Raw genomic sequence first — 13,045 nt, forward strand, 5'->3', positions numbered from 1 at the left:
AGAATGACTGAGAATGGATAAGAGTTTCCTTTTGAAGGAATGAAAATGTTCTAAAATTGTTAGTGGTGATGGTTGCACAACTCTAAATATACTAAAAACCACTGAACTGTACACGTTAAACTGGTGAACTGTATCATATGTGAGTCTTAAAGTTGTTATAAAAAAACTGAAAACAAGAAAATGTTTCACAGGATTTTACAATAGTGTATGCTCAAATTATACATAATTCATATTCAATAAATGGAGACGAATACATTCATAATGAATACACATACCAAAAAAAAGTTACCGTGCAAATATCTTTTTGTCTTCCCTTCTACAGAGTAAGAGCTCAGGAACTAACTGTCGAGATGGATTGGCCAATCACATACACATGAAATCAGAATATTTAAAAAATTACTCCAAGTTAAAAAAAATTTTTTTAAAGACCAAGTTTTTATTGATAACATGAGATTCACGGTAAGAAATGCCATCCATACATATTTATTACCCACTTCATCTCCCTCTTAAAATACTTTTCCCAGGTCAGAGTTGAACCACAGCCCAAACCCACTCACCACATTTCAAACTGCTAAGTGGGAAAGGTATAGCAGACAGTGCACAGAAGCAGCTGCATGCCATGCTGCTTGGCCTATTAAGTTTACTGCAATTTCTAGGGATCTTAACATTATCTTAGTTAAAATTCACATTCCCTGTAAGTCATTACTGACTAATTATGTCCACTGTTACTGATGATTTATTAATTTAGAAGGAATTATTTGCATTTGGCATCATGGACATGTCAATTCTTGCCAATTATCTCTCACAGTTTATTCACTCAAAGAATATTTCAGGTGCTCTTTCTTCTACGCGCTGAAGATATACGAGAATAAAAATAGGCAAAGCCAAGCAAACCAAACCCTGCCCTCATAGCACTTACATTCTATTAAAAAAATAATTTAAAGCAATTTTATTTTTACAAACTCATGTCTTATGAATTAAATGAAATGTCAGCATCAACAAGGAATTCTCCATCGTTCTCATCTTGCAAATGTCCAGTCTTTTCTAAACCCTAAAAATCACCAAGATTTATGAAACATTAGTAGCAGTTTCCAATCACAACCTTTTCTTTCCTTTTTATAGATTTGCCAGGAACACAAAGGCAAACACGGTCTACTTTACAAGTTTATTCAAAATGAGAAAATTGAAGCACTCTTCATAGACACAATCATAACAGATGATGACAGTGGGCTGTCAGAAGATTTAACAGCCCGGAGTCTTCAAATCTTTGAGGTACCAAGTGGTTTTTGCCTTAAATTAAAAAAAGAAAATAGACTCCAATATCCCTCCAGAATCTGTAAATCTCAAATCATCCAATAAGCTGAATTGTGTAACACAAAAATATTGCACCCCCCCCCCCAAAAGCAAAAGTGCAATTTAGTACAAAGATCACAACAACTGGCTCAGAAAGGCAACTTTCGGAAACAAAGTCTAAATTCCTTTAAACAATTCAATAATTTACTGGAAATTTTACAAAGTGGCCAATGATTCCCTTGCAATTCTTTAGATAATTTTTTTCTTGTTCATTATCATCCAACCTAGGGAAACTAGCCATTTCGGCACCCCCAAAACAGCCAACCTGTCCTTAAAATGCAGCCACTTTCGTGTTCTTTCACCTGTAGGCAAAGTTCCTTCAGCAATTCCGCTGGGGTTGAATTCTAGCAAGATACACACAGGTAGGCTCATCTCCTTCTAGTTAAGACCAACTAAAACCATCTTAAGAAACTAATTTACTCTACAGCTTGAGCCCTTAGGCATTACGGTCCCTGCCAAAGTAAGAGATATGGTGGATAACAGGGGAGAAATCTATTTTGTTTTAGATCAGGCTTTTCCTTCTCGATTTGGTCAATGCAAATCATCTGAAAGGTTTATCCTCCTCAGGTTGAAGATTTTGGGGGAGGGGAGAAGGAGTTGGTTATCTACAATGCCTGGGTGGAAAAATAATCCCTATCCAAATTAAAGCGAAAGGAGTGTTTTATTAAATTATTGGCAAGGTCATAAAAACAGATGGTGCCATCCAAAACCTTCTTGAAATTGAAAACACATTCATAAGTCCTGTTGAGTATCGTCTTCTTTGCAACTTCCAAGGACTACAAATTCCAAGGACTGACAATTTAAGGAACTTGACAGCCCCATTCATAAAAATCTCCCGACCATTATCACAGCACCGAAGAGCCAGCAGCTCAGAGGTACACTGAGACTTGATTTCTGTAAACACGGACAGGTAGAGCCCTCTCGAAAGTAAGCAAAGACACTTCAATCCTCACGAGGCAGACTCCAAGACGCCACTTCTTGCATCCCACACACACACGAAAGTGGACCCAAGGACCAACGCCACAAATCCCACCAGACTGCATGAAACATTAGACGAGAAAACAAGCAACACTTCAAACAACAATGCGTGGTCTGGAGTAAAAGAGAGACTAGCCACTCAGCAAAGCACATGACTCACCCACCGGCCTGAACGCAAGTATTTACACTGTCCAGCACACCACAGCGGGATTTCCCAGCTTCACGCGGGCCCTGCCCCGGGGGCATCTCGGCCGAGCACAGTGGGGCTATTTCTGTTTTTTTGTTGTGTGGGGGTCATTTTATTTCGCTGAATCACAACTCCCGCACATCCCCAGGCCAAACCACCGCTGCGCACCACATCGCCGACCGACGAGGCCCCGGCGAGGCCGCCTGCGAGCGCCGACCGAGCACAACAAAGCGCCGGCGAGGGGCTGCCGGCGAGGGGCTGCCGGCCCGCGCCGCTCCCAGGGGCCCGTCCCGGGCGGCGAGCAGCGCAGCGCTGCCTCCGCGGGGCCGGCCAGGGAGACGAGGAACTGGGCGGGAGCGCGCGGCCGGCCGGCCGGGAACACCAGGCGCCGGCGGGCGCACCAGGCAGGCCCCCAGCAGCGCCGCGCCCCGGCCTGTGCCGCCAGGGCCGGGAGGGGCAGCGCCAGCGGCCGGCACGCCGCGCCCGACTTACCGGCCCCGCGCGGCCGCTTCCTCCTCCTCCTCCTCCTCTCTTGACAAAATGGCGGCGGCAGGAAGTGCCGGGCGACTCGGCCCGCCCCCCGCCCGCCCCCGGCCGCCCGCTGCCGCCGCCGCCGCCCGCACCGCCCCCCGCCCGCGGCCCAAGGCGCCCACCGCCGCGCCCACGAGCCGGCCGCCACGCTCGGAGTAGGCGCCCCGGCACGGGCGGGCGGCGCGGCGCGGAGGCCACAGGCCGAGCCAGCCGCCGGCCTCCCGCCCCCGCGCCGCGCGGCCGGCGGAGGAGCGGGCGCCCGGGCTCCATGACGCAATGCAGGTGACGCGTCCGCGCCGCGAGCCCCGCCGGCGGCCCGCGCGCCCGAAGGGCACCGGCCCTCACCTGAGACGCTAGGCCGCACGCCGCCGCCGGCCGCCCGCCGCCGCCCCCTGCTCCGCGCGTTGCCGCGCGGCGCCGGGGCCCGCCCGCCGCGCTCACAGGCCCCGCTCGCCCGCGGGCACCGCCGGCAGCCGCCGCCGCCGCCGCCGCCGCCGCCGCCGCAGCCACTGCCTTGGCTCCTCGGCTGCCGGAGAGCAGAACAAACAGCCCAGACGCCGACGCCGCCGCCGCCGCCGCCGCCGCCGCCGCCGCCGCCAGCGCACTGACGTCACCACGCACGCTGCGCGCGCGTTTCCGCGCCGCCGCCGCCCGACGTGCGCGCCCCGCGCTCTCGCCCGGCGCGAGCGAGCGAGTCCAGGAGAGCCGGCGGCGGCGAGGTGAGTGAGGGAGACGCGCGGGTGGTGAGGGCAAGGAGGCGAGCCCTCAGACCGAGAGAAGGGCCGCAAGAGACCGAGGGCCGGAACCCCTCAGAGCTGAGGAAGGACCCAGACGCCGAGGGGGGGACCCCTCAGACCTGAGGAAGGACCCAGACGCCGAGGGGGGGACCCCTCAGACCTGAGGAAGGACCCAGACGCCGAGGGGGGGACCCCTCAGACCTGAGGAAGGACCCAGACGCCGAGGGGGGGACCCCTGAGAGCTGAGGAAGGACCCAGACGCCGAGAGGGGGACCCCTCAGACCTGAGGAAGGACCCAGACACCGAGGCGGGGGTGGACCCCTGAGAGCTGAGGAAGGACCCAGACACCGAGGGGGGCACCCCTCAGTCCGACCCATCCGAGTCAGGGCTGGGCCTGAGAGAAAGATGTGAAGGCAGAAGGGGATGCCTGGTGATAGACCCTTTAAGGGGCGGGGGGCCGGCCTGGTGGCACAGTGGTTAAGTGTGTACGTTATGCTTCTCTGTGGCCCGGGGTTCACCGGCTCGGATCCCAGGTGCGGACATGGCACCACTTGGCACGCCATACTGTGGTAGGCGTCCCACGTATAACGTAGAGGAAGATGGGCATGGATGTTAGCTCAGGGCCAGTCTTCCTTGGCAGAAAGAAGAGGACTGGCAGTAGTTAGCTCATGGCTAATCTTCCTCAAAAAAAAAAAAAAAAGAAAAAAGAGAGGACGGTGAGGGGAACCCCAAAGGCTGAGGGCAGTGTGGAGAAGGGATGCCTGTTTGAGGCAGGCCCGGCTGCGGCCGGCTGACACGTGTTGAAGGTGGCCGAAGTAGGGTGGTGCTGGGGTGTTAGGGTGGGGGAGCTGGGATGGGGCGCTGGGGTGCGGGGGCTGTGACCAAGGCCGAGGAGGCATCTTTCGTGGCTGCCTGCCGCTAGGATCTGGACTTAAGGTGCTGGGCCCCAGGCCTAGGGCACTCTCCCTCCAGTTTTCCCCCAGCTGACCTTCTTGTCCGTAAGACTCAAACCACAGGTCAGCTCCATAAAACAAGGAGATGAGGCGTAGGTCGCTTGCAGTTTAAAATGACGATTCTGTGACAGTTTATGCCTGGGAAACATAACCTCTTTTCCCTTTTGCCCTTGTCTTTACTCTGAGCATTTTTAGTCACATCTTTTAAAAACTGCAAACTCAGTTCTTCTAAAAAGTCTAAGCAATTGAAAATTTCCTGATGGCCCTTTCTTTCAGAATATATTGATACACTAGGGTAGCAGTCACATAGTTTTGTCTCTATCATGCTTCTCCAAGGGCAGCCATGAATTACTGATGGATCCTGGGTAAAGTAAAGACTTAATTTCACCCTCGATTTTAATAAAGCATGAGATGACAAATTACTAAATACAAGAAATAAAGGAGGTAATTGTAACTGGTTCATTATTAAACTCCCTTCCAATTCTGTATTACAGAACACAGAAATTTGGGGATATCTTCTGGCTCCTAATTTTGCATGGTCAGCAATTTGGGGAAGATGATCAGAAACGGAAAAAGAATAGGAAGGTACACAGGGTTATGTGAATATGGAATAACAACCTCCTTTTTTTTTTTAAGGAAACCAGAATGTATCTATTTTAATCTGCTCTTCCCCAGAATTGTCTCGTTGAATTATCTACTTAGTTTATTGTTGTTGCTGACAGTAAATGTTTTTGGTAGTAATTTGGAGCTGCCAGTTTCCAAGTCACATAATAAAATCTTTTATTTAACTCTGGAGTCACACTTCATGTTAGACAAAACCATAATATCTAGCTTGATTTACTGGACCCAACTGCAGGGCCTTTGGCTATTGCTAGAAGTCGGATCCACCCTGAAGAGAATATGTGAACTGTAAAGGCAGTTTTAAAAGCTGTCCCAGAAATCTTTTAGGACAATGATGTCTCATTCTTTTATCTTCCATAATTGCATACCTAACTCCTCAGAGATTGCTCAAACTCAGGAAATGTTTATCCAGTTTAGTCAGTTTAATAAAAATAGTCTTGTTGTTTAATGGTTCACAGTTTGAATGAGCTCTTTTACTTTTCTCCTGTTATTGCTGTGTTTGCACTACTAAAACCCAGAAGAGATTAATAAACATATTAAGGAGTGAAACATGAAGTACGTAATATAATTCTGACTGGTTTTAAATATGTCTTATTCATTTTTGATAAAGTAATACCTGAAATCATTTTAATTGAACAATATAAAAGAATATAGAGGAAAAGTAAAGCATCCTCCTTCTGCCTTCCCCTCACCCACCAGAGTAACTCCTGTTGTCACTTTGATGTGATTTAGACCTGTGCTGTCTAATATGATAACCACTGGCCACATGGGGCTATGGAGTACTTGAAATGTAGCTGGCCCAAACTGAAATGCGCTGTAAGCATAAAATACACATTCCATTTCAAAGATTTAGTATGAAAAAACATGTAAAATATCTCATTATTAATTTTTTATATTGATACATGTTGAAATAATGTTTTATATATTGGATTAAATAAAGTATATTAAATTTAATTTAATCTTTTTTTTACTTTTTTAATATGGTTACTATAAAATATAAAATTACATATATTGCTTGCAATATATTTCTGTTGGACAGCACTGGTCTAGATTTTATTCTATGCATCAATATGTGCCTACATGTAGAAATAGTTGTATTGTTGTAAAACAAAAGGGATCGTTCTGTACCTGTTAATTTGTAACATGCTTTTTTTCATTTAATACATCTTAGAAGTTATCCCACATGAACACTTGGAGATCTGCCTAATTGGGGGATAATGTGTATGTAGTATGTTATCTGGTATGGATATATCATAATTTATTTAACTATTCTCCTATTATAGACATTTAATTCATTTCCAGTTTTTCCATCACAATAATCAGCATTACAAAGAATATCCTTATGCATTTCTCATTTTTTTTGTACTTACCAGTATTTTTCTAGGTTAAAAAAATTATATTGTGTTTTCTTAAAAGCAAGGATAAATTTATATAGCATGATCAGCTTTGGAAAAGCTGGAGGTGTTTGATTTGTTGTGGCCTGAATTCATGCCTATTTTCCAGTGAGAACTTGCCCATGAAGTTACATTCTGGAAGTTATACTTTGGTCCTAGTGATGATGAGTGACTCACCTAAGATCAAACATTTACGCAATTTAGAACTCAGATCTCTTGACCCCATGAAGACTGCCTGCATCTTTTCTCTAGTCCAGAAGTTGACAAATTTTTTCTGTGAAGAGCCGGGCAGTCAATATTGTAGGCTTTGTGATCCATACAATCTCTATAACATTGCCAGTCTTTGTAGCTCTAGCACAAAAGCAGCCATAGTTAATATGTGAACAAATGGGTGTGGCTGTGTTCCAATAAAACTTTATAGATACTAAAATTAGAATTGCATGTAAATTTCAGGAGTCACAAAATATTCTTTTAAATTTTTTTCAACCTTTTTTTTTTTTAAGATTTTATTTTTCCTTTTTCTCCCCAAAGCCCCCTGGTACATAGTTGTATATTTTAGTTGTGGGTCCTTCTAGTTGTGGCATGTGGGACGCCACCTCAACGTGGCCTGACGAGCAGTGCCATGTCCACGCCCAGGATCCGAACCTGCAAAACCCTGGGCTGCCGCAGCAGAGTGTGTGAACTTAACCACTCAGCCACGGTTGGCCCCTTCAACCTTTTAAAAATATAAAAACCATTCTTAGCTGGAAGGCCTTACAAAAACAGCAGTCCAGGTTTGTCCCATAGGCAGTAGTTTACTGTTCCCTGCTCAAGACTCTCAAGTCTAGAGAAATGGAAATTTCTTTACCATTATACAGAAGCTATCCTGCTTAGATTTTTTTTTTAATTAATAGATTTTTTTTTTGACAGTTTTTAGATTTACATTAGAATTGAGTGGATGGGGCTGGCCTCAAGGCCTAGTGGTTAAATTTGGGACATTCCACTTCAGCAGCCCAGGTTTGGATCCTGGGCACCAACTTAGAACACTCCTCGGTGGCCATGCTGTTGTGGTGTCCCACATACAAAACAGAGGAAGATGGCACAGATGTTAGCTCAGGGCAAACCTTCCTCAGCAAAAACAGGAAGATTGGCAACAGATGTTAGCTCAGGGTGAATCTTCCTTAGGAAAAAAAAATCAAGTGGAAAGTAGAGTTCCCATATACCCTCTCACTTCCCCACTCCCACTGTTATTAATATCTTGTGTGGTATATTTGTTACAGTTGATGAGCCAGTATTGATACATTATTATTAACTAAATGAATTGTTTACATGAGGGTGCACTCTGTGTTGTACAGTCTATGGGTTTTGACAAATGTGTAATGACATGTATCCACCAGTATGCTTTCCAGTTTTGGGGGTTTTTTTTTAAAGATTGGCACCTGAGCTAACAACTGTTGCCAATCTTTTTTTTTTTTTCCCTGCTTTTTCTCCCGAAATCCCCCCAGTATATAGTTGTATATATTTTTTTAGTTGTGGGTCCTTCTAGTTGTGGCATGTGGGACACCACCCCAACATGGCCCGATGAACGGTGCCATGTCTGCACCCAGGATCCGAACCAGTGAAACCCTGGGCCGCTGAAGCAGAGCATGGGAACCCAGCGACTCGGCCACAGGGCTGGCCCCTGCTTTCCAGTTTTTAACTAATAAAGTAGGAACAAAGATAAGCTTCAGAGTAAAGCACTACAATTCCATCAGCCACAGACAGGTACGAGATGGCCCTAAGGGTCATTTTAGTCTCTGCTACTTGATTAATTTGTATTTTGCTATGTCTTTGCTTAGTTTTGAAGTGTTTTACAAACATCATTCACTATCACACTCAAAATAATTCGATTACTGGAAGACCTAGTGTGAAGAGCCATATAATTGCAATAAGAAAAAAAGTCATAAAAAAAAAGTTTCAGGGGGCTGATCCTGTGGCCAAGTGGTTGAGTTTGCGTGCTCCGCTTCGGCGGCCCAGGGTTTCACCGGTTCGGATCCTGGGCGAGGACATGGTACCGCTCATCAAGCCACACTGAGGCGGCGTCCCACATGCCACAACTAAAAGGACCCACAACTAAAAATATACAACTATGTTCTGGGGGGATTTGGGGGAGAAAAAGCAGAAAAAAAAAAAAAGAGAAGCTTGCAACAGTTGTTAGCTCAGGTGCCAATTTTTAAAAAAGAAAATTTTTTCAGTGGTTACCAGAGGGGAAGGGGGAGGGAGGAGGGTGAAAGGGGTGATTAGGCACATGTGTGGTGATGGATTATAATTAGTCTTTGGGTGGTGAACATGATGTAATCTACACAGAATTCAAAATATATTATGATGTACGTCTGAAAGTTATATAATGTTACAATCCAATGTTACTGCTATAAAAACAAAAATTAAAATTAAAGAATAAATAAATTAATTTAATTAAATTAAATAACTATATACCTTGGGGGAAAAGAAAAGATGAGAAGCATGCAGAGCAGTGGAAAGAAGGATTCAGAGAAAGAGATATAATGAAGTAAATTATTTGCCACGTAGCGGGCATGTAATACATTGTCACTATTGTTATTAAGTAGAAGGCTAGCTTGGACACTTAGATGTTCCACTGGGGTCTCTTAATTTATTTGCTATAATAGAAAGAGCATTAAGTTGAAAAAAAGTTTCAAAGTGGAAAGAAAAGTAAAAGTTGCACGTGGGATGAAAGTGCTCAAGAGGAGAGTCTCATATACTGCTCATTGTTCAGTTCGGTCATTTTGAGAAGACAGTTTGGCCTTATCTAAGGTAAAGGTGAAGCTCTGCATACTCTGTGGCCCACTAATTCCAATCCCATGGAAACTCCTGACACACTTGGAAGGTTCAGAACAGCACTGTTCCCAAGAGCCCACACTGAAAATAACCCAAGTGTCCATATGTGGTAGAATGAACAAATTGTAATATAATGAAAATGCACAAACCACAGCCACACACAACAACACGGATAAATCTTACAAACATAGTGGGAAACCGAAGAAGCAAGGCATGTGTGCATATGTGATGATTCCATTTTTATGTAGATTTCTAAAACTGACAAGAATAGACTGAAGTTTTTAGGTAAGTAAAACTATACAGAAAAACGCAAGTAATTGCCACAGGTTACCTGAGAGAGTGATCATCAGGATGGGATGGGCAGTTTCTGAGGTATAGCAGTATCCTATTTCTTTTCTTTTTTTTAAATTTATTTTCCAAATCAAAGACCTGACGTGGCCCTGCTGATTCATTTTTTTTTAATTGTGGTAAAAAACACGTAACATGAGATCTACGCTCAACAAATTTTTAAGTGTAGAGTACAGCATTGTTAAATATAGGCTCAATGTTGTACGGCAGGTCTGTAGAATTTTTTCATCTTACATGACTGAAAAGTGTTCTGCTTCTTGAATATGCGTTAGCTTTGTGATTATTCACTCTATCTATGCTTTATGCATATTCTGTTATATTTCACATTTTTAAGGAGAAAATAGAATGAATCATATACATATATATGGAAAACTGTGCCTAAGTGAGAGAAGTGAATAGAAAAGACTAATGATGAAGTTGAAATGGATAAACTTCTGAAGGTATGGCCAGGAAATAAGCAGCATTGCAAGATACTTCTAGTTGAAGGCTCACGCAGAAGGCTGGTGATTTGAAATTAGGAGGCTAAGCATCGTGAAAGTTGTTGCTGATAAAATTTTGGTCATGAGACAGATGATCCCATAGGTTCAAGGCCTTCTGGAATCTAAATGGCGTCAGAATGAGTAGCAATGGTTCAAATAAGGGTGCTCTCTGGGTGCTAAAAAATTCTCTGGTACTTGCTGAGCAGAGAAGGGTTTCTTCCCTTGACAGATTTCGCTGTAATTAACCCTGGCCTATTTTAGGGAAGGATGCCCGATAGAACTAATTTCAGCAAGGACCCCATGAGCAGGCCTGCCTTAATGCTTTGTAGGAGTAACCTGCTCTCCTTGGTGTTAGTACGTGCCAGGACTGAAAGCTTAAATCTCTTCTGTCCCTTTCATCTTGAAGACAAATGGACTAATGAAGCAGACTCTTAGAATCTCACGTTTATAGGAAGAGCATCTATATCTAGATTTATACTAGTCTTATAGGCAGCTTTCAAAGATAGCCCCCAATGATCCCCACCTCCTGGTATTCACACCCTTGTGTAATCAACTCCCCTTGAGTGTGGGCTGGACATAGTGACTTGCTGATAATGAATAGATTATGGCAAAAGTGATGAGTCGTCACTTTCTCGATTAGGTTACAAAGAGTGACTTTCATCTAGCTGGACTCTCTTTTGTCTTCTCAGCTTGTACATTTTGGTGAAGCAAGCTGCCATGTAGGAGAGGCCCATGTGGCAAGGAACTGAGGGAGGCTTCTGGTCAATAGCCAGCAAGGAGCTAATGCCCTCATTCCAACAGCTGCAAGGAACTTAGTTCTGCTGACAACCACATGAGCAGCCTTGAAAGTAGATCCTTCCGTAGTCAAGCCTTCAGATGAGACCACGGTCTTGGCTGACACTGTGCAGCCTTGTAATTCCAACTAAGGACCCAGCTAAGCCACATCTGGATTTCTGACTCCCAGAAATGTGAAATAATAAATGTGTTTTATTTTAAGCCACTCACTTTTGGAGTAATTGGTTATGAAGCAGTAGATAACTAATGACATACACCCTGGGAGCAAATATCCCCTTTCCCTAGGGAAGACATATTTCAGCCTTTGTGGGCTCATGAAGAGCAGCAAGCAAATTCTTCCTTCTCCCAGAATATTCCCTTAGCTTCCTCTGGTTTTACCATTGTTGAGTTAAAGTGCATTTCAAACACTCGGGAAAATTGTGGTCTAGTTCATTTGAGACAATCAGTCTTGTCTTGTCATCCGATGGGAATAAATTAGGAAGTTACGTCTATGGAGGCACAGTTTTCCTTATGGGGACCATTGTAGTAGACAATTACACATTCTGTTACCCTGAAGTTAGTCATTGGCCCTTGGGGGTTATCTCTGAAGAGAAATTGTTTTCAGAGGTAATTTCATATAAGGCAGCAGATGAGAGAAATTTGTGATGCATTTGTGAGCTCTCTACCTTCCCTCCTATTCAGAGAAATGTTCCCCAATCTTTGTAGGCATCCGAGAAGCTAAAATCCCCAGGCATTTCCTGCAGGGCAGGTTGAGGATTTGTCCTGAGTGGGTATCTGTGGGCCAGTTGCTAAGCAAAGACATGATACATGCACCCACAATGCCTGGGCCCTGCAGGCACTGAATATCCAACTGGTTGACCTATGACTCGTAAACTTATATCCCAAAAGGAGATGTTATGTTCTTTATTCAAAGATTCCAGCTTAAATGGATTGGCTGGATATAGAGTATTTGCGGGAACCTAGACAAATGTTCTTCCACATAAATTTAATGAAATTCACAGTCAGGAAGAAGATTACTTAGGATATAAATAACTTTAAAAAGAAATGTTACAAGGATGCCAACACTGTAGTGCAAGTTCTAGCCAGAGCAATCAGGCAAGAAAAAGATAAAAGGCACCCAGATAGGAAAGAAGTAAAACAATCTCTATTCACTGAGGACATGATCTTACATGAAAATCTTTAAGAATCCACCAAAAAACAAATTAGAGCTAGTAAACAAATTCAGCAAATTTGCAGGATACAAGATCATACAAAAATCAGTTGTATTTCTATACACTAACAATGAACACTCCATAAATGAGATTAAGAAAACAATTTCGTTTACAATAGCATCAAAAGAATAAAATACTTAGGAATAAATTTAACACAAGTGTAGAAGTTATACACTGAAAACTACAAAACACAGCTTAAAGAAGTTAATGACGACCTAAATAAGTGGAAAGACATCCACGTTCATGAATTGGAAGCCTTAATATTGTAAAGATAGCAATACTCCCTGAGGTGATCTATAGATTAAATCTAATTCTTATCAGAATATCAACTGTCATCTTTGTAGAAATTGATAAGCTGACCCTAAAATTAATCTGTAAACTCAAGGGACCCAGAAAAACCAAAATAATTTTGAAAAAGAAGAAAGTTGGAGGATTCACAATTGCTGATTCCAAATTTCACTCCAACACTACAGTGTGGTACTTGCATGAGGATAGATATATAGAACAATAGAATAGAATTGAGAGTCCAGCAGTAAACCCATGCAGCTATGGTCAACTAACTTTTGACAAAGGGGCAAGTACTGTTTAATGGGGAAAGAATATTCTCTTCAACAAATGGTGCTGGGACAACTGCATATTCACGT

At 43.8% G+C, this 13,045-nt stretch overlaps 2 protein-coding genes across 2 annotated transcripts in view; one reads left to right on the forward strand and one right to left on the reverse strand.

Annotated features, from left to right (window-relative positions):
* The window catches only part of BRD4 (bromodomain containing 4), an 82,864-nt gene extending 79,800 nt beyond the window's left edge, over positions 1 to 3,064 (reverse strand). Inside the window, exon 1 of the mRNA XM_070586393.1 lies at positions 3,011 to 3,064. The gene's annotated coding sequence lies outside the window, so the exon portion shown is untranslated. The remainder of the gene's footprint in view (positions 1 to 3,010) is intronic.
* Positions 3,065 to 3,325: 261 nt separating this feature from the next.
* LOC139077988 (protamine-like) lies at positions 3,326 to 11,395 on the forward strand. Its single transcript, XM_070587684.1, has 4 exons — positions 3,326 to 3,331; positions 3,407 to 3,768; positions 5,234 to 5,324; positions 11,085 to 11,395. Exons 1-4 carry the CDS (start codon positions 3,326 to 3,328, stop codon positions 11,142 to 11,144), a joined length of 519 nt encoding a protein of 172 aa, XP_070443785.1. The 3' UTR covers positions 11,145 to 11,395.
* Positions 11,396 to 13,045: the final 1,650 nt, after the last annotated feature.

The sequence above is a fragment of the Equus przewalskii genome, chromosome 20 (genome assembly GCF_037783145.1).
Source record: "Equus przewalskii isolate Varuska chromosome 20, EquPr2, whole genome shotgun sequence".
In the NCBI taxonomy this organism is placed as follows: domain Eukaryota; kingdom Metazoa; phylum Chordata; class Mammalia; order Perissodactyla; family Equidae; genus Equus; species Equus przewalskii.

Excerpts from the sequence above, each read along its gene's own strand:
- LOC139077988 (XM_070587684.1), top strand. Across the intron at positions 3,769-5,233 it reads GGAGAGCCGGCGGCGGCGAG|AACACAGAAATTTGGGGATA; the intron begins GTGAGTGAGGGA and ends TCTGTATTACAG. Across the intron at positions 5,325-11,084 it reads AACGGAAAAAGAATAGGAAG|CTTGTACATTTTGGTGAAGC; the intron begins GTACACAGGGTT and ends TTGTCTTCTCAG.